This window comes from Mus musculus, chromosome 3 (assembly GCF_000001635.26).
Source record: "Mus musculus strain C57BL/6J chromosome 3, GRCm38.p6 C57BL/6J".
NCBI lineage: Eukaryota > Metazoa > Chordata > Mammalia > Rodentia > Muridae > Mus > Mus musculus.
The window spans coordinates 129,700,133-129,723,980 of NC_000069.6; the positions used below are offsets into that span (position 1 = coordinate 129,700,133).

The following is a 23,848-nucleotide window of genomic DNA, read 5'->3' on the forward strand; positions in this document are numbered from 1 at the left end:
GTCCACAGTTCGATTCCCAGTACCCACACGGCTGCACACAGATATCTGTAACTCCAGTCTCAGGGGATTTGACAGGATCAGAAAACCCACGTCACACACAAACACATGTAGACAAAACATTCATATATATATATAATAACTAAAACATTTTAATAATTAAAAAGAAGGGCATAGTGATATCTTAATAATGAGGATTGAGGGTGTAGCTCAGCGGCTCTAGCATGGGCAAAAGCCTGGGTTTGAGCACCAACACTTAAAAGACAAAGCCCCAAATACCAGAAGCAACTCTGGGAACTAAAGTATAAAATTCACTCAGAAGTACCTAATGTGTGCCCAGGTCCTACTAAGTGGTAAAAGTACAGTAATGCAGGATGCAGGCAAAGGCTCTGCTGTCTTATATTGTCTTTGGGGCTAAGTGAATACAAAACCAAACGCAGACGATGATGTAAGTCATCTCTCCCTCACTCCTTGACCCCCTACACCATCAATGTACTCTCTGTCATGTTTCTTCGTCTGCCAATCTCTCTTCACTATGATAGAATCTGCCCTGTGAGCCCGTAGGGGGTCCCTGCTGAGACTGAAAGTGGTCTCTAGCCCACTAACCCTGATGCCTTATTTGATTAAACTTCTGGTTCTCACATTAAGCTGTGACTATGCAGGCTGCAGCTGTATTTAGCATGTCCTGGTATCCCCAGTACTTAATACGACAAGATATGACCAAAAATTAGCCAAATAAATATATTTTTATTTGTGGCAAATTTTTCTGGAACTTCTTAAACAGGAATTAGTTGTTTGGGCATAGTTCTTTGCTTGTGTGTGTGTGTGTGTGTGTGTGTGTGTGTGTAAGTGCTCATGTGTGTGTGCACATGCAGGTGTGTGCAGGCCAGAAGCCAATGCTGGGTTTCTTCCTCACTCACTTTCACCTGATTCTTGTGAGTGAATGTCTCTCACAGTTCATGAGCTCGCTAATTGAAACTGGCTGGCTAGAAGTCCCAGGTATCTTCCTATATCCACATCCCCGCCACTTGGATTACAATGGCAAACTGCCATGCCTGTTTTGTTTTTGTTTTTGTTTTTGTTTTTGTTTGAATGTGGCCTCTGAGGATCCTAACTCAGGTCCCCATGGTTTGTAGAAGCACCTCACCAACTGAATCATCTCTCCAGTCGTATATGATCATCATTTTCAAAATCATTAGTCAAGTCACTAATTAATACACCCCAGTCTTAGTTTTTACATCTATAAAATAATGGGATATGACAGGCATCAAAATACAATTTAAAAATGGCAAATGCTAAAAGTTCATACAAATCTTAGTTATCACCATTACTAAAAACATGTAAAAAATTCTTTACATTATGCACGACGGGTGGGGCTTGCGGCCCTTGAGCCCTAAAATCTGCTCTTTAGAGCACAGAAGTCAGAGGAAGACTTCTGTAACTGTTCTTGCATGGAGGTTTCAAACAGCTTAAAGCCACAGACAGTATGCTACTTAGGGGCCTGAGGATAAAGTTGGGACCCTCAGCTTTCAGGCAAAGAGCAGCGTGTGGAGGCCTCCCTACAATCGCAGTACTTGGAAAATGGAGATGGGATTCTCTGGAGCAATCTGTAAGGAATATATATATATATATATACACATATACATATATATACATATACACACATATGTATATATAGATATACACACACGTATATATACATATATGTAAATATAAATATATGGATTCATAACATAGTACATATAGTTCATATACATATATGACTAAATGTTTTGGAGTCACAGTGAGCCACCCTGAGTGAAGGGCAATGAGCCTTGAGGACAGGGTGGATTTGTAGCCGCTCTAGGGCTCATTAAAATTACTTGCCATACACAGAACAGAACAGACTCTATTATGAACCAAATTACTCTGCTGATAAATGAGCAACATAGACTAAGAATTCTAACTTTTCTGTCTATAGAGTTTCTTCAGTAATTAAAGCAACCAATTGATATGGCTCATCAATTCCTATCAACTTTGCACGACAGCTAGACAGAGCAAGTGCCCACCAGAGTAGGTAGGGTGGGGAATACTTAAGTCTCTTTTAGCCTGCTTGTCACCCATTTCGAATTATCCCTCAAATGGTTCAGCCTAGAGTCTCTCAGCATGTATGATCCATGCCTGGCCCAACGGAGCTTTACAGCACAGGCTTTTCAAAAGAGAAGGACCCAAGTCCGAGGTTAGGCTGCAGTATAGTTACCTAACATTATACCAGGGAAAGAGCATACAGAATTTCCTACTGGTGGAGTGGAAGCTGTTGGAACAAAAGCTATCTGGGAGAACTCACAGTTCATGCCTGACACCATGATTTCAGCCACTAGTGTGGAAGATTCTGTCCCATCATCGTCTGGTACTTCAGCCTGAGTGGAGTTGCTCAGTGATGTCACCTCTTTACTAAGATCAGCATTTTCACCTGTGGGACAAAAGATAAAAGGCTTATTAGTTAAGCCTTTCCATCTCAAGGAAAGTTTGATTTAATGGATATTGATGGTCATTGATTGGTTATGAGTTCATTTTAGTACGAAGATGGAGGGAAACGGGCAGAGTTTGGTGGGTCCAAAGTGGGAAAGAAGGGGACTCTTCTAGATAAAGAACACCACTCCTCCTGAATATAATCAGCTCAGAATTGCAGACCTTGAAAAGAAAAAGTTGTGGGGCTGGAGAGATGGCTCAGTGGTTAAGAGCACTGACTGCTCTTCCGAAGGTCCTGCGTTCAAATCCCAGCACCACATGGTGCTCATGGCCATCCCTAATGAGATCTGATGCCTTCTTCTGGTGTGTCTGAAGACAGCTACAGTGTACTTACATATAATAATAAATAAATCTTAAAAAAAAAAAAGAAGAAGAAGTTGTGGTGGCCACCTTTCCCCAACCTTTCTTATGCTACCTCCTCCCTTTGTCTGGCTTCCATGTTTATAGTACCCTGAGTTAGCCATGCTTCCATGTTTATAGTACCCTGAGTTAACTGTGCTTCCGGTTTATAGTACCCTGAGTTAGCCATGCTTCCATGTTTATTGTACCCTGAGTTGACCGTGCTTTTAAAGCGGCTGTGTATAAACAGCCGTATAGAAACCCAAGCTCACTGCTCCTGGAGAAGAGGCGGTGGATCCCTCAAGGCGCTCTTGGCTCAGCTGTGCTACACAGGGTCCCACTGCATCACAGTTGAAAGCTACTGTTCGTTCACATGTTCACGTTACTATTGATACAGGGAGGCAGTGTAGGAAAGACTGGGGTGCACGGCATGGCACAGTGCAGTACAAATGGGCAGCCCACACAATGGGAAAAGGTCGTCAACAACAATTCATCTGACAGAGGAATAATATCCAAATTTTACAAAGAACTCAGGAAACTAGACATCAACAAACCAAATAACCCAATTTAAAAATGTGGTACAGAGATAAACAGAGAATTCTCAACAGCGGAATCTTGAATGGCTGGGAAGCACCTCACACCAATCAGGGTGGCTAAGATAAAAAACTCAGGTGACAGCACATGTTGGCAAGGATGTGGAGAAAGAGGAACACTTTCCTCCATTGCTGGTGGGATTGCAAACTGGTAAAACCACTCTGGAAATCAATCTGGAGGTTTCTCAGAAAATTGGAAATAGATCTACCTGAAGTTCTAGCTATATCACTCTTGGGAATATATCTAAAAGATGCCCCACCATGCCACAGGGGTACCTATTCCACTATGTTCATAGCAGCCTTATTTGTGATAGCCAGAAGCTAGAAACAATCCAGATGTCCCACAACAGAAGAATGGATACAGAAAATGTGGTTCATTTACACAATGGAATACTACTCAGATATTAAGAATGATGACATCATGAGTTTTGCAGGCAAATGGATGGAACTGAGGTAACTCAGACCCAAAAGGACATGCATGGTATGCACTCACTAATAAGTGGATATTAGCCAAAAAAAAAAAAAAGTACAGAATACCCAAGATACAGTCCACAGAACTCAAAAAAGATCAACAAGCTGAAGGGCCCAAGTGAAGGGCTCAGTCCTACTTGGGAGAGAAAAGAAACAATCACAAGTGGGGAGGGAAGGAGGGAGGGAGGAAGGGACCTGGGAGGGAAAGGGGATAAGGGGAGGGAGAGGGAGAGGGAAACATGATCTGGGGAAAGGACTGAAGCCCTGAGGCCCAGCAGAAAGAATGAAAACAGGCAACCTCAGTGCTGTGGGGGGAGGGGGGAGTGTAGGAGGTGGAGGGACCTTCTAGAATGTACCAGAGAGCAGGGAGGTGAGAGACACTCAGGACTCAAAGGGAGGGACCTTAGATGAAATGCCCATCAGTGGGGAGAGGAAACTTGTAGAGTCCACCTCCAGTAGAAAGACAGGGCATCAAGTGAGGGATGGGGTTGCCATCCCACAGTCAAAAACTCTGATCCAGAATTGTTCCTGTCTAAAAGAAATGCAGGGACAAAAATGGAGAAGAGATTGAGGGAAAGGAGGTCCAGTGACAGGCCCAAATTGGGATACATCTCAAGGGGAGACTCCAAGGCCTGACACTTTTACTGATGTTATGGTGTGCTTACAAACAGGAGCCTAGCATGACTGCCCTCTGAGAAGCCCAACAAGAACTAAAAGAGTCAGATGCAGATACTTACACCTAACCAATGGGCAGAAGCTGGGAACCCCCGTGGTTGAATGAGGGAAAAGCTGGAAGAAGCTGAAGAGGAGGACAACCCCATAGGAAGACCAGCTGTCTCAACTAACCTGGACCCCCGGGATCTACCACTGAGCCACAAACCACATACACTAGCTGATATGAGGTCCCTAGCACATATACAACAGAGAACTGCCAGGTTTGGCCTGAGTGAGCGAGCAAAGATGCACCTAACCCCTGAGAGACTTAAGTGGGGAGGTCTGGTGGGGTGGGAGTGGAGGGGTGGGGACATCTTGGAGATGGGGGAGGAGGAACAGGTTGAGGAACAGTCAGAGGATGGACTAGGAGGGGGATAACAACTGAACTGTAAAAAAAGATTAAATATAATAATAATAATAATAATAATAATAATAATAAAAGTTAAAAATTTTTCAATATCCTAAGACCTGATAAATATAATCCACATATGCAAAAACCCTTTAGGGGTCTTAATAAGTCTTCAAGAGCAAAACAGAGTTCTGAGTCTAAGAAGTATGAAACTATTATCCTAGGGCAAAATAATAATAATAATAATAATAATAATAATAGGGAAAAAAAGCCATGTCTGAAAACCCAATATACAACTCCATTCTATGGACAGGGCCATCCATTCACTGTTATCCACCTGCCACTTAGCTTATATTTATAACATGCCTACCAGGTCATTATGCACTTTTAAAAGAGGCTTAACAAGTATAAATTATCTTTGGCACATTTTTGGTAGGAAGACACCAGAAGATGACTCCAGATCCGCCTTGTTTGGGCATGCACTGCAGGCAAGAAGGCCATCCATCAGGCAAGGCCCATCCTCCCACCCTCTCTCAGCTACCGCTGTAAAGAGACGGATCCTGACCTCCTCAGAACCCACTTCCTATGCTTGTTTGATAGTTATTTCTATGAAGGACTCAAGTTTTCCTATTAAGACCAATAGTGTGGGGAAGAGGTTGTCTTTCATGATCCCTGAAATTAAGAACATAACATTTTAAAACAAAATGTCTTTAAACACTGTCACAAGGTGGCATTTATTTCTAAGCCTTGGTACACCCAACTACAAATAGGGGAGAAGCTTAAAGCTTTTACAATTAGAGATCAGTTGAACTCAGATTGTGGTAAGGAACTAAAAATCTCACAGGGGAGGGGTACAGAAACCCAAACACACTCAGCATTCTTGAAGGCACAGGAGCACTTAAGAACACAAAGCACTACAATGGTCAAAAGCAGACCATGGATGCCCCCGAGTGAGGGCCCAGGCAAGGGAATCCAGCTGTGCAGGATGCTATGTTACCTGACAGGATTGGATAATCCTGAGGGAGACACATTTTCCCATCCCAGGCCTTCACAAAACCTTCACGACACAAACACCGAGCTGTGCCCAGGCTCTCTTGGCAGATGTGTTCACAGCCTCCATTCCTGTATAAGCAGGGATCTGCACCTAGGAGAGACCAGAGAGAATATGCAGATGGGTCTGGAGAGGTCAAGGATGTTGCTGATGCAAATCAAAGACATCTTTGAGTGAGGACTCAGCCATTCTAAATAGAAGGTGTGTCTAGAACTCTCTTCCTTGGAGGAGGCCCTGACTCTGAGCCAGCTCAGAGTGCTGTGACCGTATGCGACTTTGCTGAGCATAGCTGGTAGTTTAGTTTGTAAGGCTCCTTTGTCTGCGTGATTCCTATGTCCTGACCCAGGATCTAGACAAATGCACAGAGATCTTCAATGAGGAGATGGTGGAGGAAGCTGAATGACTTCCTTGGGTTGCTCCCGGCTGCTGCTCACTATCTGGCAAGTGGGGGTAAGGGGAGCCAAGGGTGAGTGGAAGGTCCACTGCAAAAATCTGAGTTGCCTGAATCAATAACTTTTAACATATCAAATAATTCTACTTGGTGCTAAGAATTCCAGGTGGGACCTTTTTCTATTCTGTTGTTTAGACTTGGTGATAATCTCTATCTATCTATCTATCTATCTATCTATCTATCTATCTATCTATCTCTTATCTACCTACCTATCTATCTATCTATCTATCATCTATCTATCTATCTATCTAGTCACTATGAACACATTCTAACTTGCTTATCCTGACTTCCCATAACCCGAGTCTTTTGAAATGTAGCAAGCAAGCGATGGGGAGCAGGGAGGAGTGTGGCTGAAGAGGTAAAACCCAGATTATTAAAATCACCATATCAGAGATAAAGCACAAATTACCAAACCACCAAGCTTGTCTGGGTTGTGATTCAATCAATGTCCAAATCTTGGAAAAATCTTAACATTTATGCAGACAGGTGAAAAATAAAAATCAGAAAATCCCCACCCCCAGCCCCCCACGGCCAGCTACCATTGATTAACACAGCCACAGTCTCCAGAGCAGGAGGGCCTGCGGGGCCTCTCCAGTGTACCTGGTTTTGCCAATGGATGGACCACAACCAGTGACGAGGGCTTCAGCATGCTGCCTTGAAGACGTACCCTGTTTTGGCCAGTCCTCTTGTTCACCCTTATTACCGATGGGATAGCCCAATCCGAGACCCACAGGTGATCCTCAAACACGGCTAGAGAGAAGGGGTGACCTGGAATCAAGTAAAAGATCGTTCATTACAGACAGGTCCTCTTCACAAGGGGCAAGGCTTAGCACCACTACACGGTCACCAGTGCTGCTGACGTACATGGGTCTAAACAGCACCAAGGGTGTCAAGATGGACATGCTCTGTGCTCATGTGCCACAGACAGGACTAGAGTGAGTTTCTTGCTGCTCTTTGGTCTGGGTCCCCTGTCATTTAGATGGCTGTTGTAAGCAGTAGAATGAACTCACAGGTAACTAGGATTTCTCTCTCTCTCTCTCTCTCTCTCTCTCTCTCTCTCTCTCTCTCTCTCTTTTGTTTTGTTTTTTTGAGACAGGGTTTCTCTGTGTAGCCCTGGCTGTCCTGGAACTCACTCTGTAGATCAGGCTGTTCTCAAACTCAGAAATCCACCTGCCTCTGCCTCCCAAGTGCTGGGATTAAAGGCGTGCACCACCACACCCGGCTTTTTTTTTTTTTTTCCTCTCTTAATTTAGGTGACTGAACAGTGATCTTTCAAAGATGTCAGTCATCTCTCTCACTGTATTCCCGAGTTAGCCTCTCCTGTCTGCTCTCTCTTCTTATACATTAGTCCGGGGTTGTCCTCCTGGCATGGCTACTTCTCCCGTGCTCACACTGCCAAGAATGACCCATCATATTCACCGTCCTCACCAAGCTCAGTTACCGGCCTCCTAACCTTCCTTACCAATGGCCTCCTTCCCTATCCCCTTAGACTCTCTGACTCTTCCCTGACATACAGAAGGGAGGTTTTCTTAAAACACATTTATCTGCTGCCTCTGTTTCTACATCTCCTACTGCTGCCTCCTGAGCCCTCCTCAATCAAAACCACCTCTGCAGGCCTCTGGAACTGCTGTGAGCTGATTCAAGTACCACTACTCAGGAGAATGCCATACGGTCTCAAGCCCTCAAGCCGCTAGAGCCCAGGGTGGAGGGGACATGTGCTTGGAGGCTTTCCTCATGCCTCTCCACATTCGCCAGGTCGATGGATTTGGAGCTGGGAGATGAATGTCTCCCCCGTGTGGTGGAAAACTCAAATGACTTGTCCTGGCTACAGCAAGCCTCCTCCACTTCCCCACTGTTGACCAGGGTGTTTGACTTTCTTCTCAGTCTCCAGTCCTTTGTCCCAAGGTAAAACTACAAATACATCATGGAAGTTTGTTTTACTTGACTACTGTTCTTTTTTAAATCTTGGTTAGAAAACATACAACACACAATCTACTGCCTTAGTCTCTATGTGCAGTTCAGAGGGGCTGAGTACACTCACATACTGCTGCGCAACCAATCTCTAGAACTTTTGCACTTTTGAAAATCTGAAATTCTCTGCCAACTTTCCTCCAGCCCCAGAGAAATACTATTCCACCCTGTGCGTGAGGCTGCCACGCTGCACTGCCACGAGCAAGTGGCAAGTCCAGCGTTTGTCTTTTTATTCACTTAGCAGAATGTCCTCAAGGTCTGTCCATCTGAAGTGCTAGAATTAGCCATGATGCTCAACAGAAACATTAGACACATCTTCCTTAAGGCAACGAACCACAACTAATTGTACTCTAATTAAAGATAAATTCATCCAATCTTTTCATTAAGTCTTGAACAGTTGGCACTCAGAAGGTGGCTCAGTGGTTAAGAGCACTGACTGCTCTCACAGAGGACTTGGGTTAGAGTCCCAAAGCCAACATAGTGTCTCACAACTACCATTCTAGTTCCAGGGGACACAACACCATCTTCTGGCTCTCCGTGGCCCCAGGCATCCATGTAGCAGACAAAACAGCCATACCCATAAGAGAAGAAGAAAAAAAAAAAAAACCCTGGAGCTGTCAATTGAGAACACACCACATGTATTGCGGTGGATGGCACTCTAGCATAGGAGACAACCAAACACCACATTATGTATTACTGCTCTCCAGGAGAGTTGCACTACTCTGATTGTAGTAGCACTTGCAATTAAAAAGTCTCCGCTAAAGGGCTCTGGGTCTACCTCAGCTGGTGAGGGGCTTCCTATCATGCACAAAACCCCATTTAATCTCCAGCATCATCTAAATTGGGTTTGAGAAAGAGGCCCTATCATCTCAGCATTCTGGAGGCAAAGGCAGGAGGATCAGAAATTCAAGGTAATCCTCCACTATACAGAAAGTTCAAACTCAGCCTGGAATGCATGAGACTCTGTCCCAAAATAAATAAAACAGAAAATTACACACAGTGCTTTTGGATCCAGAATGCGACGGTTCCCTCTGGTTAGGAATGTTCATATAGCTACCTCAGAAACCAATGCATTTCTGCCAAGCACATGGATAGATATGGTCCAACTATGTATGCAAGCTTATCACTGTTTATGGAGAATAAGGTTGTTTTAAAGAATCTTAGAAATATATACAATTTAAGTATACTGCTTGCTCTATTTCATGTTATATTATCTAGAAAGTTATTGTCTCTAAACTAAAGAGAATTAGCAAGATCTATTTTATTAGTTCCTTGCTAATGAGACTGATTTTTGATCTTCCCAACCAGTGTCTATATCCCTAAAGCCCTTCGTCCCAACACTCCCAGTTTCTCAGTCTTCCTTCCATCAACTTGCTATCAGACCCTCTCTGAGTTTTATTCATAGTAAGTTTTAATACCCTAACTTCCTATTTCTCCATTTAATAACAAAGTAGTTTGGGTCTCCATGACCTAATGCGTAGACTAGCACTGAGCTAAACGCTGGTTTCCTTCTCTCTAGACTTCAGTCTGACCTCTGTGCTGATCTCAATGCTTACCTCGACAGGCGGCCTTGTCCCAGATATCTCTTGCTCAAGAACATCTACTGGTTCCTGAGTAAATTCAAAATTAGGTTCTGTCACTTTATCCTGGCAGTTCTTCCTATCACATGGCTGAGTTCAAAAGGTCAAAAGGGTCCTTGTAGACTCCCACTGCCTTTGTGCTTCTCCTTTGTGTGTGTGTGTGTGTGTGTGTGTGTGTGTGTGTTCTGTGTAGATCTCTGTGTGAGTGTGTGTCGAGGCTAGAGGATAGTGTCAGAACTCGAGCTGAAGTTATAGATGGTCGTGAGCTACCCCCAAATGGCTGCTGGGAGCTGAACTCAGGTCCTCCCAAAGACTAGTGAGTGCTCTTAACCACTAAACCATCTCTCCAGCGCCTGGCTCAGTGTTTTCAAGATACTTATAAAAATTCATGATCTCCCTTGAAGAGTCTTAAAAAGCAACAGGGGAGAAAACTTCCTTGATTAATCTTTTCCATGTTATTAACTGACATTCATCAGTGCCTAAAAGTGATATTATCACTGTTACGGAATGGCAGACAAAAAATAAACAAACAAACAAACAAAAAAGAAGAAAAAAGAAAAAAAGAAAAGAAAAGAAAAACCCCAGAAGAAATAAGTTTTTTATTCTTAAATACATTTGGACAAAAATAAGGAGTTTTCACTTTCATTTGGGGAAATCTGGAGGAAAAGAGATTATACAATACTACATTTTATTCAATATTCCAGTGCTTGGGCTTGGGTAATCTTTCTGTTTTATAATTCTTGGAGAATTCTGTCTCTGTAGTCTGGTTAAATGTGGACATGTGTAAGCACATTCAGGATTTAATATTTGTCAGCACTCGGTCAAGGAAGTCAGAGGCTAGAGAGATGGCCCAGCTGTCATGAGCAAGAACTGCTCTTGCAGAGAACCCATGTTTGGCTTCCAACACCCCCATCCACCAGCTTACAATGGCCTGAAACTCCAGCGCCAGAGGACCTGACACAATCTCTGGGCATTGTGGCTACATGTACCCATATGCATATATTCCCAAACACATACATATGTGCACACGATTTAAGAAATAATAGTACGACTAAACTAGAGATGAAAAAAGTCATGCAGCCTGAAGCCTCACCTACGTCGTTCTGGATAAGTCTTCGGCGTTTGGAGCCATCCAGATTGGCCATTTCAATCACAGACCTCTTGGTGTCACACCAGTACAAAGTGTCTGTTAAGTAGTCAATCGTGATTCCACTGGGTTCCAGTAGATTGGAGCTGGCTATCAGCACCCGGTCGGAACCTTGAAGGGAAGCGCTTTCAATCCGTGGAGACATCCCTACGTCCGTCCAGAACAGTCTCCTTCAGTCAAGAAAACTCACATGTCAAATTTGCATGAAAAAATTCTTATATTCTTTCAAGACATAGAAATCCAATAGAAATCACTTTAAAGAGTGGTACACCAAGAAATATGTAAGGAGAAAATGCAGCAACTCACGTTAAACAATTAAAAACAAGAACAAAGAAACCCCTGAGTCATCTGGTCTATTCAAAGCATCTAGAACAAAAAGGAAAACTGGTGGCAGCCATCAGATGGGGAAGGAATTGATTTTCGAATTTGTAGAATATTACTTCATCGAATTTGTACTTGAATGAACAGTAGTAAATTAGCAGCAAAATGCATACAATTTGGTAGCTTGTTTTTATATCATGCACATATGAAGTTACAATCTAAAAGGAGTAGTGTGTTTACCTGTTTCCTAGAGTTATGCAAGGTTCTGTGCCTGCTAAGATAATTTTAACTTCACATTTTAAAAAAATATCAATCTGGTTGATTATTTTGTTGGCTTGTGTAAAGATAGGTTCACCTTGTTTTAGCCATTTGATCAAGTCCAAATCAATTATCAGTTACTACTAACATATCATCCAGAGACTACTATAACATTTCCACCAAAAATAAAACCTTCAAGGTTCTGGCCGGACGCTAAGAGCCAGCTCTAACCCATTGGAACCCAATCTAATCAATAGGAATTGCAATTAACTACTTCACAATCACGTTGTATTGGTGTGACAATAAAACAACAAAGAAAGTTATTTCTTTTTCTCTTTGCTTTTGAACAACTCTGAAGAAACTCTCTATTCTCCTTAATTCTCTACTCTCAAACCAAAACGTGAAATGTTAATTCATAGTTTGTAACATAGAATCTATTAATCTTTCACAACTTTTATTTCTGCTTACCTGATTCTAAAAACAACCTATCATTTGAAGCCATCCTAAGATTTTTCTAAATAGTGTTGATAAGTCAACACTCCTAATTTCATTTTCCACTCAAGAAACAATGTAGATTTTTAAATCTTTTCTGTAAATAAAGGATTTTTAAATTTCTATGTAGAGTGTTTTGCTCGCCTGTATATCTATGCATAACATTTTATGCCTAGTACCTGTGAAGGCAAGAGAGGTTACTGGATCTCCTGGAACTGGAGTTACAGATGGTTGTGAGCTGTTAAGTGGGCTAGCTGGGAACAAACCAAACCTAGGTCCTCTGGAAGAGCAGTCAGTGCCCTTAACCACTGAGCCATCTTTCTAGTCCCGACAACATTATAAAAAGTCGATTCATGGGATTAAGCATAGTTCGTTAATGGGAACCAAGAGACGAGGAAGGGATGTAAGTTGTTAGACATGCTGGTTCTGAAGATCTGAACCAAATTCACAGATTTGCTTGCCTTCTGACTGCACTGCCCACCTGAAGTCTTAGCACAAACTCTGGTCATGAGCATGGCAGACATGAACAACTGCGTAAGCTCAGATAAACGGAACCCTCTTTTCATAAGCATCTACCTGGCCCTTGGATGCACAGCTATTCCTCGCGGCCTCGAGATTCTCTCCTGGATGATTATTCGATGATGCTTCCCGCTCAGATCGCTCCCTCCAACAACAGACTTCCTAGAAGGTAAATATAAGTAGGGAGGTGTTAACTCATCATTTTCAAATAAAAAGTTTCCTTTTCTCATGCCGACATATGCACATTCTCTTTCCCTCTGTCTGTCTGTCTCTGTCTGTCTGTCTGTCTCTCTCTCTCTCTCTCTCTCTCTCTCTCTCTCTCACACACACACACACACACACACACACACATCACGTTAGTACCAGCAAGTTCTCTACATAAAAACTACAGCTAGCCAATGGTGGCACTCACCTTTAATCCCAGCACTTGGGAGGCAGAGGCAGGCAGATCTCTGAGTTCGAGGCCAGCCTGGTCTACAGAGTGAGTTCCAGGACAGTCAGGGAGACACAGAGAAACCATATCTTGAAAAACCAAAACCAACCAGCCAAACAAATGAAACACCAGTTAACTAGCACCCCCTTTTGATCCCGGGCACAGGACAGGATAAAGGGGGATTGTCAGCAGCCTGGCAGAGACAAGGCTAGGAGGCAAATGTTTATTTAGTCTCTTTCTCTTCACAACCTTCCATTTCCTGATGGAAATTATGGAAGCCAGAGACTAGGAGGTCAGAACAGTCATAGGAGGCCAGGTCACAGAGCATGGGAAGAAGGCACAAGCCAGCACAAGGCTAGCAGGGGGAGATTTACATGGGTTTCAATTTTCTCCCACCTGGCTTCAGGGCAGATGCAGGGCTGTGGTCAGCCCTTATCCCTCACTTCATTTCCCATGGTTCCAGTTCCTTTGTAGCCATATTTGTCTCCTTCTGAACTGTGTAACCAGTGGCAATAAAACCACCCTCTCTGATCTCACTGTTACAGCACTAATAAGTTTCAGCTGCTCGGAGCAGGAGTTAGGCAATGGGAGAGAATCGAGCTCCCCATGGTGCAGTTCAGGTCAGGCCAAAGGCAAAGCAGAGACGCCAGGGCTGGCGATAGGAAAGCAAAGACCCAGGGGCAGTTTATGTCTGTTGTAGCTCTCCATGGAAGACGTAAGTGTAAAGATATAAGGGAAAGTTTGTGTCTGTGGTAGCTCTCCATGGAAGACATAAGTATAAAGATATAAGGGAAAGTTTGTGTCTGTGGTAGCTCTCCATGGAAGACATAAGTATAAAGATATAAGGGACAGTTGGTGTTTGTTATAGCTCTCCATAGAAGACATAAGTATAAAGATATAAGGGGCAGTTTATGTCTGTTGTAGCTCTCCATGGAAGACATATGTGTAAAGATATAAGCACACAGGTATCTTTACCTTTATGGCTCAACTAGCTTTAGAAGTCAGGATATCTTAATGTTAATTAATAATCCCATAGAATCATCAATGTGTCCTGCTCACATGAATGCCTTTTTTCTCAACCAACGCAGCCATCCCTCTTTGGTTTTCACTGACTTAGAGATGCCACATAATCTAATACCTAGGATTAAAGTCTTGGTTATTTAAATCAAATTTCTAGCTAATATCAAGGTTTTAAAGCTACAAGCCTCTCATTTCCAGACAAATTAAAGGTTCTGCTTAAGCAGCTGTCTTTCCGGGCGGAGAGGGCTTGAGAGGGGTTTGTTATTGCTGAAGTCTATGGGCTGGGGGCTGTGAGGCCTGGTTCTGCAGGCTCCAGCTGTGCCCATCTGAAGGCAGTGCCTGGGCAGTAGGCACTAATCACACGCTGGTAAAATTAGAGGTGCCTCCTGACTGTGTGGAAGTGGGAAGAGAACTGCCCCGAGGAGCCGAGAGCTGTTGACATCTGTAACCCTGATAAACGTTTACACTTGGAAAACAACCACGTACTAGCTCTGTTATTACCCACAGCTGACAGGGAGAACGTCCTTTTAAGTCAGTTCAACACGGAGAAGGCTGTCATTATGACAGTTATAGTCGTTTTGGCAGGAGTTGATTTGAATCTGTTCTGTGACTCTGGGTCTCACCCATTCTGACGCTGAGTGATGCTCACCCGTACTGTCTCCCGGCGGCACCCCTCTATGAAGGTTTGTGAGGTCCTAGGGCTTGAATTCAAGCCTTCACATGCTAAGGGCATTTCTACCCCAAGTAGCACCCCAAGCTCATATCTGCGATGAGTCAGGGAGTACTGCCTCTGGAAATGGCTAACCTTGAGTTCCCTGGTTAATCCTGGAAAAACTATTTTAGCAGTGATTATAAATTCTCTTGATCTTCAGAGATATGAAAGCATACCTATTTAGGACTTAATAGTATCGTGGATGGGACACTCTTAGCGCAGTATCTGGCACGCTGCAATTAGTTAATAGACAGATGTACACAGTAAAAGAATGAAGGTGAAGGCTAACTAAGCAACTGAGTAGAAAGCCATGCTCAGGCTGGCCACGGAGAGCGCATCTCATGGGTGACTGCACACCATTTCACACCTCTGGCTCACTGTGAAGAACCTGGTTCTTTTCTATAACCAGAGACTTTCTGTACACAGAATAGCTGTGCACACGCCCATGTGCCTGGTCCCTGGGACTCCACTTTCTGAGTTGACACTACCGCTCTCCCAGATGTGAAACCCTAGTTTATTTTCTTCTCCTTTTATGTGGCTGCATAAGTCCCAGATGCTCAGCTTGGTCATCATTTACTCGATGCTTTTCAGTGACTTGGAAGACACAGAGCACATGGCATCTCTCACGTCGTCTTGTGAGGGAGTCTGGTTCGTGTTTCTCTGCCAGCAGCAGGGAAGTGGGCTTTCTTCAGCATCATGCAGGAGGGAGGGAGCCCCTTTCCTTGTCCTCCTTCCTTCCTCCTCCTGTCCAGCCCTGTTCGTTCTCAGGCTCACAGAGGCCACAGGCCACCAGAATTGAAGGGGCTGAGAGGACAGAATTGCCCCAATTTTGCCTGTCTTGTCACCCACAAAGGGAAGAAGCCCACCCTACCCAGCCTCTAAAAATGTCTTCCCATCCCCGGGGAGTCTTCCAATCTTTCTCTCACCCCTGTTCAGCAGGAGCCAGGGCAAGGATTTTTGTGCAAGACTTGCCACTCACAAGCTTGTAAATGACCCAGGACAACCTCAGCCTCTCTGGGCTGTGAGATGAAGGGGTGGGGCCCACTGGTCCCTCTGCCCACCTGTACCTTTCTGTCCCTTTGGTGAGTGTTCACACATGGCCTGACACTTCCCTTACCCCTGTTTACACCACACACCTGTACTCATTTGTTAAATGGGGAAATCTGTCTTTTCTTCTCAGCTAACCTGAGAGCTGACCACAAAGACAGATCCCATCGCCTTCCCTATTGTGTATTCTGGAAGATACCTAGGAGAGAGCCTTATGCAAGCAAATGATTCCTGATGGTGATCAGACAGGTTTGAGGCTGCACTGTTGACAGTGGTCTGAACTGCAAAGCACTTGTCATTTTCTTGGTCCTGGAAATCACTATGGACCCTGCCCTGTGAAAGGAGCGGCCTGCTTGTTGGTTGGGGAGAGTGAGGAGTACGGACACCCGTGGAGTCACCTCTTGTCCTCACCAAGTGGCCAGCCGTACTTCTCTATGTTCATAGTAGAGGATAAAGCCAGTAGGATCACCTGTTCCCTCACCCCTGTTTCCTGTAACAGAAATTTATAGCAAGAAACATACCCACTGTCTGTCCAGTAGATTCTCCGGCCAATCCAGTCCAGGGCAAGACCTTCAAGCGTATCTACTCCTTCTGTGATCAGTCTTTCTCGCTGGGACCCATCCATATTAGCCCTCTCTATCCACTTCAGGGCTGTCTGTGCAAAATATATCTGCAAGAGAGAACTAGGCATTTCTGGTTTGTATTCTAAATATTAGTGTAGAATATGCATGAAGGATTAACAGCTCTTCAGGTCATGCAATGTAATTATTATCAGAGATAGACATACATAGCTACAATAAGCCGCAACTCTGCTACTCCTGAAAATGTGTAACCTTGAGCAATTTAATCTCTGTGTGGTGGTTTCAATAAGCATGGTCCCCATAAGCTCATAGAATTGAACACTTAGATACAAGGAATGGCACTATTAGGAGGTGTGGCCTTGTTAGAGTCGGTGTGGCCTGGCTGAAGTAGGTGTGGTTTTATTGGAGGAAGTGTGTCACTGGGGGGTGGGCTTGGAGGTTTCAGATGCCAGGCCCACCATCTCTCCCTGTTGATCTGGATATATCTCAGCTACCTCTGCAGTACCCTGTCTACCTGCATGTATGCCATGCTTTCTGCCATAATGACAATGGAATAAACCTCTGAACTGTAAGCCAGCCCTAGTGACATGTTTTTCTTTATAAGAGTTGCTATTGTAGGGCTGATGAGATGGCTCAGTAGGTAAGAGCACCCGACTGCTCTTCCGAAGGTCTGGAGTTCAAATCCCAGCAACCACATGGTGACTCACAACCATCTCACAACCATCCGTAATGAGATCTGACTCCCTCTTCTGGAGTGTCTGAAGACAACTACAGTGTACTTACATAAAAGAAAAAAGAAAAAAAAAAGAGTTGCTATTGTCATGGTGTGTCTTCACAGCAAGAGAAACCTTAAGACTCTGCCTCTCTGTCTCTGTCTCTGCCTCTGTCCCCACCCCCACCCAACCATGCCCCAAGCCCAATCCTCCCTCTTCTCATACTAGCAAACAATCCAAGCCCTCCTGATGGGCAAGCATGATGCTGGTTTCCCTTCTGCTCCCCCAGAGAGGCAAATGAAAGGAGAATGATGCGCGCAATCTCCCCAAGAAGGAGGCTAACAAGGAACAAGGCTAACAAGTGTACAGGTGTTCTTAACATTCCTCGAGTGCATATAGTTAACTTGTTCTGGGTCTAACACTGTGAGTGTGGGAGAGCATTTTTAAGGAGGCCAGGTCATCAGTGAAGCTAAAATCCTCCACTTTCATAACCTATTCATGCATTAAAAAAAAAAGTGTACCTTGCTTTCCACAGGGTCATAATCCAAGGCAAAAACCATTCCCATCTGCCGGCTGAGCAGAACTTTGTAGTCTGTTCCATCAAAATGCATGTGTCGGATGTCCTGGGAATTTGCAAACAGTAAAAGTGGCTGTGGTCCTGTTAACAAAAATTTCAAATAAGGTTGAATGCAAAATGCTTTAAACCCACAGTATTTGTGACTCTTGCTTTTTCACTGCACAATCTTCTTTACCTCCTGCAATACTAGTCTGCTCAACCTCCCACCAGAGTTACATAGGCAAAGACAGGTGGAAAGACCTTCCCCTCTTGCAAGATTTCATCTCTGGGCCCTTACTTATAGAAAGGGTGACATTAACCCAAAGCACAGACAAATCACTCTGATCTTTTGGCTGTAAACCTCCTTCACTCACATAGGATGAATTAATTCATCAATTCATTTTCCATGGCTGGGTGCTCTTCCTAAAGGGGATCATATTTGAATTATAAGGCCCCATAATCATTCTTTAGGCTCATTATGTCTTATTAGCCAAGATTTATGGAGTTAAAAGTATTGAAGTTAGACTTAGGCAAGCGTCACAGAATCAGAATTGCAGCATCTCAGATTATCAGCATGATCAACCCTCAACAGACAAAATCAATTTGGCATAGATATAAGATTTCTAAGGGTCGTGAAAGACAGAAAAGATGCAATATCAGCAGATGGAAAGAAGCAATTGAAGCATAAAGCTTTACATTAAAGTTGAAGGAAAAAGAACTTGTCAAGGTGTTAGGATTACTACACTTACCAGAGAGATCAAAATCAAATCAGCCAACAAATACTTATTTAACATCAATTAACTATGATGCTCTTTAAGACCATTCCCCATGATGGTCTCCCTATCTATTAAAGTTATCAGACCCTATCATAAGTGTCTGGAAGCCCCTTAACTAAGAACTAGTTTTCATTATTTATGTTGTAGTTACTTATATCATTTGTAGGAACAAGATTTATTTCCTACTTCCAACATCTTCTTTTCAAATCATACTTTCCACCAGGAATCTGGAAGCAATTTCACTTTGCCTATTCCTAATGTAATACTATTTTTGTGTAATCTCTTTTTCAAGGAGAGACTTTCCAACAGCCATGGCACTAACCTGAAGCTGCACAGCTCTTTCGGTCTGACTGTAGGTCATACCCAGGAAAGCAATCACATTCCCAGGATCCTGGCCTGAGAGGAAGACAGATCTGGCTGCATCCACCATTGTCAGGCGATGAACAACCTACAAAAACCAGCCACGGGTAATGATGTTATATCACACAAAATGGAACTTTTTTTTTTTTCTCCAGGAAAGTACTCTGAGGAACCATGTATCCTTTAGACCCATTTTCTTAATTATTGATACTGCTGCCATCAAGTTTATCTTCAGAGTTTAGAGGAACTGTCAGTCACACTATTCTCTTCCCCATAACTCAGCATTTTGATGTTAACCCTTCACGCTCCTTGTTAACCCTGCATATTCCCTTGGTCCTCATCCTTGTGTTCCACCACTGAGTTCAGGAACACACACACAGCCACCTTTTAGTTTGTCCTAACTCTTCTGCTTGGGTAATACAATTTTTCTACCTCATACATTTTGGGCCTCTTGACTTTGGCCTTTTTGTTTGTTTGTTCTGTTTTTCAATGATCTTAACTCACTTTATTTTCAATTCTAGATTTGAATTTCACCAAATATGTGTCTTGATATTTTGCAGATTTTATTTTATTTTTTTGTTTTTTTCGAGACAGGGTTTCTCTGTGTAGCCCTGGCTGTCCTGGAACTCACTTTGTAGACCAGGCTGACCTCGAACTCAGAAATCCGCCTGTCTCTGCCTCCCAAGTGCTGGGATTAAAGGCGTATGCCACTACCGCCCAGCTGCAGATTTTATTTAAACAATTAAAAACTACTTAAAACTCTTGTGCTAATCTTGAGTTCCATGCAGACCTCTGTGTGCTTACGTCTCTAGGAAGAGAAAAGCATGAGGTTAGGTATCAGCTGCCAATGATAGGCTGAGCACTCTGCGTGCTTCTGGCAGCACTAAGGTCACATGAGGGGTTTACACCACACTGCTAGGAACTGGAAATGCTCCAGGACTAACAATGTCACAGAACATTCTAGAATCCACTCTATTGTCTCAAAAATGTCCCAAATTTACCTATTAATCTGTTACATAGATGTCTTTCAGTACGTGATCACTGGAAGACCTAGCCTGCTTTGGCAATAGAGTAATATTTTTAGTGTCTCTTAGAAGATTCATATTGTTAGGGCAACAGAGAGCCAATAAACTCACCAGTGCAAGTCTTCCCATCTCTCCCAAGCACTGAACCTGCAGGACAGATGCACCGGGGACCATCTGATGTCAGGACACAGCCATGACTGCACTTTGATACGTTGCCTGGGCAGGAAACAAGTTCTAATTAAGAAGAACAAAGTAAGATTAGTGTTAAATTGGGTTGTGAAAATTTGTTACAATCAGTTGCTACTCTGAAAGGAGAAAGTTGAATTAAAAAAAAAAAAACACCCTAACATTTATGAGATACCACAGTATTGAGAAATACCAAAACAAGGAACAATGTATCAATCTAAATAAAAAGGTAAAAAGCTAGGATTTGGGGAAACTATTTCTAATCTCCTATGAGTTTCTCCTATTTTGAATAAGATTTTGAAAGTTGTTAGACACCATACTTCCAAAATATTTTACTTAGAATTTTTTAAAGATTTATTTATTATTATATCTAAGTACACTGTAGCTATTTTCAGACACACCAGAAGAGGGCATCAGATCTTGTTACGGATGGTTGTGAGTCACCATGTGGTTGCTGGGATTTGAACTCAGGACCTTCGGAAGAGCAGTCGGTGCTCTTAACCGCTGAGCCATCTCTCCAGCCCGTTACTTAGAATTTTACCAAGTGATTCTGGAGATTACAAATATTGGAAACCATGAAGGTATTTTGTGCATGGTTAAATGTTGGAAGAGAAATGAAAGGCTCTTAATACCAAAGTTTATGATAAATGCATAGACGTGCACCGTGTCTGTGTGCTTTCGTGCAACTTCAGAACACTGGGAAATGGAACCAGGAAAAGATAACATCAGGGACGGATGGAAAATTCAGATTAGGAAAGGCTCCAACTGGGAATGATGTCACATGCCTGTAACCCCAGCCACAGAAAGATGAGGCAGGAGAACCTCAAGATCAGGGCCAACATGCACCGCCCTAAAGAGACTGTGTCAAAACAAACCTAATGAAAACGAACCCTTCAAGTGCACCCGAGCTTGTGCTAGAGAAGGTGGTTTTTTTTAATGGGTGTGCATATGAAAGTCCAGCAGCAGTACAGAAGTCACTGCATAGTGACTTAAGCAAACTTAAACACTACTCTATACCTTGCATAAAAATTAACCCCAGCAAGTTTGAACACAAATTTAGAACATCTATCATAAAAGTTCCAGAAGCCTTGAGAATGAAATAAAACTGTATGTGTTCTCGTTGGCATACGACGGGGCTTATACTCAACCCATTTGTACCCAGTGTTTTAGGGCATTCACTAATGGGTTAGAAGCAAGTCTCATATGTGCAATGATGATAAGTAATTTCCATACAGTTCGTTATTTATTATCCGTCAATTTCGATGAGTCTGGTTTCATAAACCCAGATGATATACAGACACACCTAGTCTCTATCATCTGTATCTCTATCACACATAGTAGCATGATTTCAAACACGGGTCTGTTCATCAGTCATGCTAAGAGTGAATTACAAACCAAGACTAAAGGATATCTGACTACACAATCCTAAATTTGCACTGGTGGTGGGGGGATCCACAGGAATTCACAATATTCTTTTTTCCCCCTCTTTTTAAAGTACACTCTAACATTGATGCCTCCCCAAACTAGAAACAACTAATTCACTAGCAAATTATATCCTTTAAATACAAAGTTTCATATTTGGTTTGCCTTATACTGTAAGAATTCTCTCTTGGGAAAGCAGGCAGTTAATGAGATAAAATTTCCTTCATAAAAGCTTTCTAATTAATAATTAGAAAGAAATGGAAGGACCGGAGTATTACTTCAAAACTATTGGTGAAATAATAGATCTAGGAAATATTAAAATGTCACTGGTGAGTGCTGTATCAGACAAATGGACACTAGCTAATCTCACAATACAGAGGAACAACAGGGCATATCTATATCTTGGTGGAAGTACAAATACATTTATAATGTACTCTGGCCAAGAAACATCAATGCCGAATCTAATCCAGTCCATAGTTATAACTGCAAGTTCACAGAACATTGAAGGGACATTTAGAAAATGTAATTGACAAAACCCACAAAGCAAGCAGCTCTGGAGCAAATAAAAATAGTTAACTTAATTAACACTATTTAGGGATAAGAAGAGTCTATGAGAGACAGGAGTATCAAGTTAAAACACATTATTCAAACAAATCCGTTATGTATAGGACTTTTTTTTACATTTATTTATTTATTATATGTAAGTTCACTGTAGCTGTCTTCAGACACCCCAGAAAAGGGCATCAGATCTCATTACGGATGATTGTGAGCCATCATGTGGTTGATGGAATTTGAACTCATGACCTTCAGAAGAGCAGTTAGGTGCTCTTAACCGCTGAGCCATCTCTCCAGCCCCCAGGACTTTTTAAAAGATGATGTAAACTAGTCACACCCTCTGCAGCACAGGCTATGTACACTTGAAGGCTTTGGTTTTTGTTAGTTTTTTTTTATAGAGTTGCATAATAGAAAAAATTGATATTTGACGCTTTTAAGAATTACTGTCAATGTTAGGGGTATAACAGTAACATTGTGATTGTACCTAAAAACTGACAGATATTACACTAGGGGGTGATAGTTCCTTTTGAGGTGTAATAATATATCACCACTGGCTATTATATGCCTCCCTTTTAAAGATACACAGTGAAATATTAGCTCATATAGATTAAAATAGAAATATATGTGTTTAATTGTTTATATAATTTTATTTCCCTTGCCCTGAAGTTTTTCTCTTCTTTTTTTTCAATAGGCTTGTAATAGAACCTAGTTATACATGTGGTTGTTGGTTTTTAAGACAAAGTTCTTCTCTGTAGCCCAAGCTGGTCTTGACCTTGGGATTCTCCTACCTCTACCTTCAGAGTGCTGGAACGACAACTCATACCACAATGTCCAGCTTCAACTAGCTGTATTATAAAGCAAAGTGAAATATAACCCCCAGTTAAGTTTGATGCACACTGCTAACCGAAGACCACCCACTCAGATCATAGCCACTTTAGGGACATTAGTGAAAATAAAAGAACGCAGTACTGACTTGCTGCGGCTTACCGTGACATTGTTTCCCATCAGGAAGCAGAACAAATCCTGTGGGGCATGTGCAGTGATAGGATCCAGGGGTGTTTTCACACCCAAGAGTACAGCCGTGATTCTGAGTGGCACATTCATTGACATCTGCACAAGGACAACAGCCACCCATGAGTACCCTTGAAAATGAATTGTGAGATCCCGAACTGACACACAGTAGGGCATCTCATGCTTGCTTCCACTGCAGATCGCCATGGGAGGGTTCTCTCTCCAACCCTCAGAGAGGGCGACAGAAATCAGTTCAGTGCTCACAGGAGTCCTTTCTATCAGCCCAGAGTTACCTAGAGACCACTTTCTCACAGTTTTAGACAGGATTTATCCTTTGCTAAAAAGTTAAGACAGGGACTGGAGAGATGGCTCAGCAGTTTAAGAACACTAACTGTTCCTCCAAAGGCCTGAGTTCAATTCCCAGAAACCACATGGTGGCTCACAACCATCTCTAATGGGATCTGATGCCCTCTTCTGGTGTGCCTGACACATACATAAAATAAATCTTAAAAAAAAAAAGTTAAGATGAAATCCTCTAGAAAGCTAGGAACTCCTTTTTGTGACTCTGAGAATTGATCTGAGGGTCTTATGTGTGTTAAGCAAGCACTCTATCATCTGTCACTGAGCTACCTGTCTCTCTCCCCCTTCTCTGTTGGAGAAAGGGTCTCCCTATGCCTCCACAGCTGG

At 42.8% G+C, this 23,848-nt stretch overlaps 1 protein-coding gene across 7 annotated transcripts in view; it reads right to left on the bottom strand.

The window, feature by feature from the left end:
- Egf (epidermal growth factor) overlaps nt 1–23,848 on the bottom strand; it is a 77,749-nt gene that overhangs the window by 22,559 nt on the left and 31,342 nt on the right. For 6 of the 7 annotated variants that reach the window (XM_006500990.4, XM_011240011.3, XM_011240010.3 and 3 more), the window contains 10 exons: nt 23,138–23,260; nt 20,099–20,221; nt 18,925–19,050; nt 17,792–17,928; nt 16,498–16,646; nt 12,822–12,926; nt 11,121–11,344; nt 7,077–7,244; nt 5,972–6,118; nt 2,324–2,449 (listed from right to left, as the gene is read on the bottom strand). In XM_006500990.4, the coding sequence (XP_006501053.1) occupies nt 2,324–2,449; nt 5,972–6,118; nt 7,077–7,244; nt 11,121–11,344; nt 12,822–12,926; nt 16,498–16,646; nt 17,792–17,928; nt 18,925–19,050; nt 20,099–20,221; nt 23,138–23,260 (1,428 nt within the window). The remainder of the gene's footprint in view (nt 1–2,323; nt 2,450–5,971; nt 6,119–7,076; nt 7,245–11,120; nt 11,345–12,821; nt 12,927–16,497; nt 16,647–17,791; nt 17,929–18,924; nt 19,051–20,098; nt 20,222–23,137; nt 23,261–23,848) is intronic. The other variant, XR_001783650.2, reaches the window with a different exon arrangement.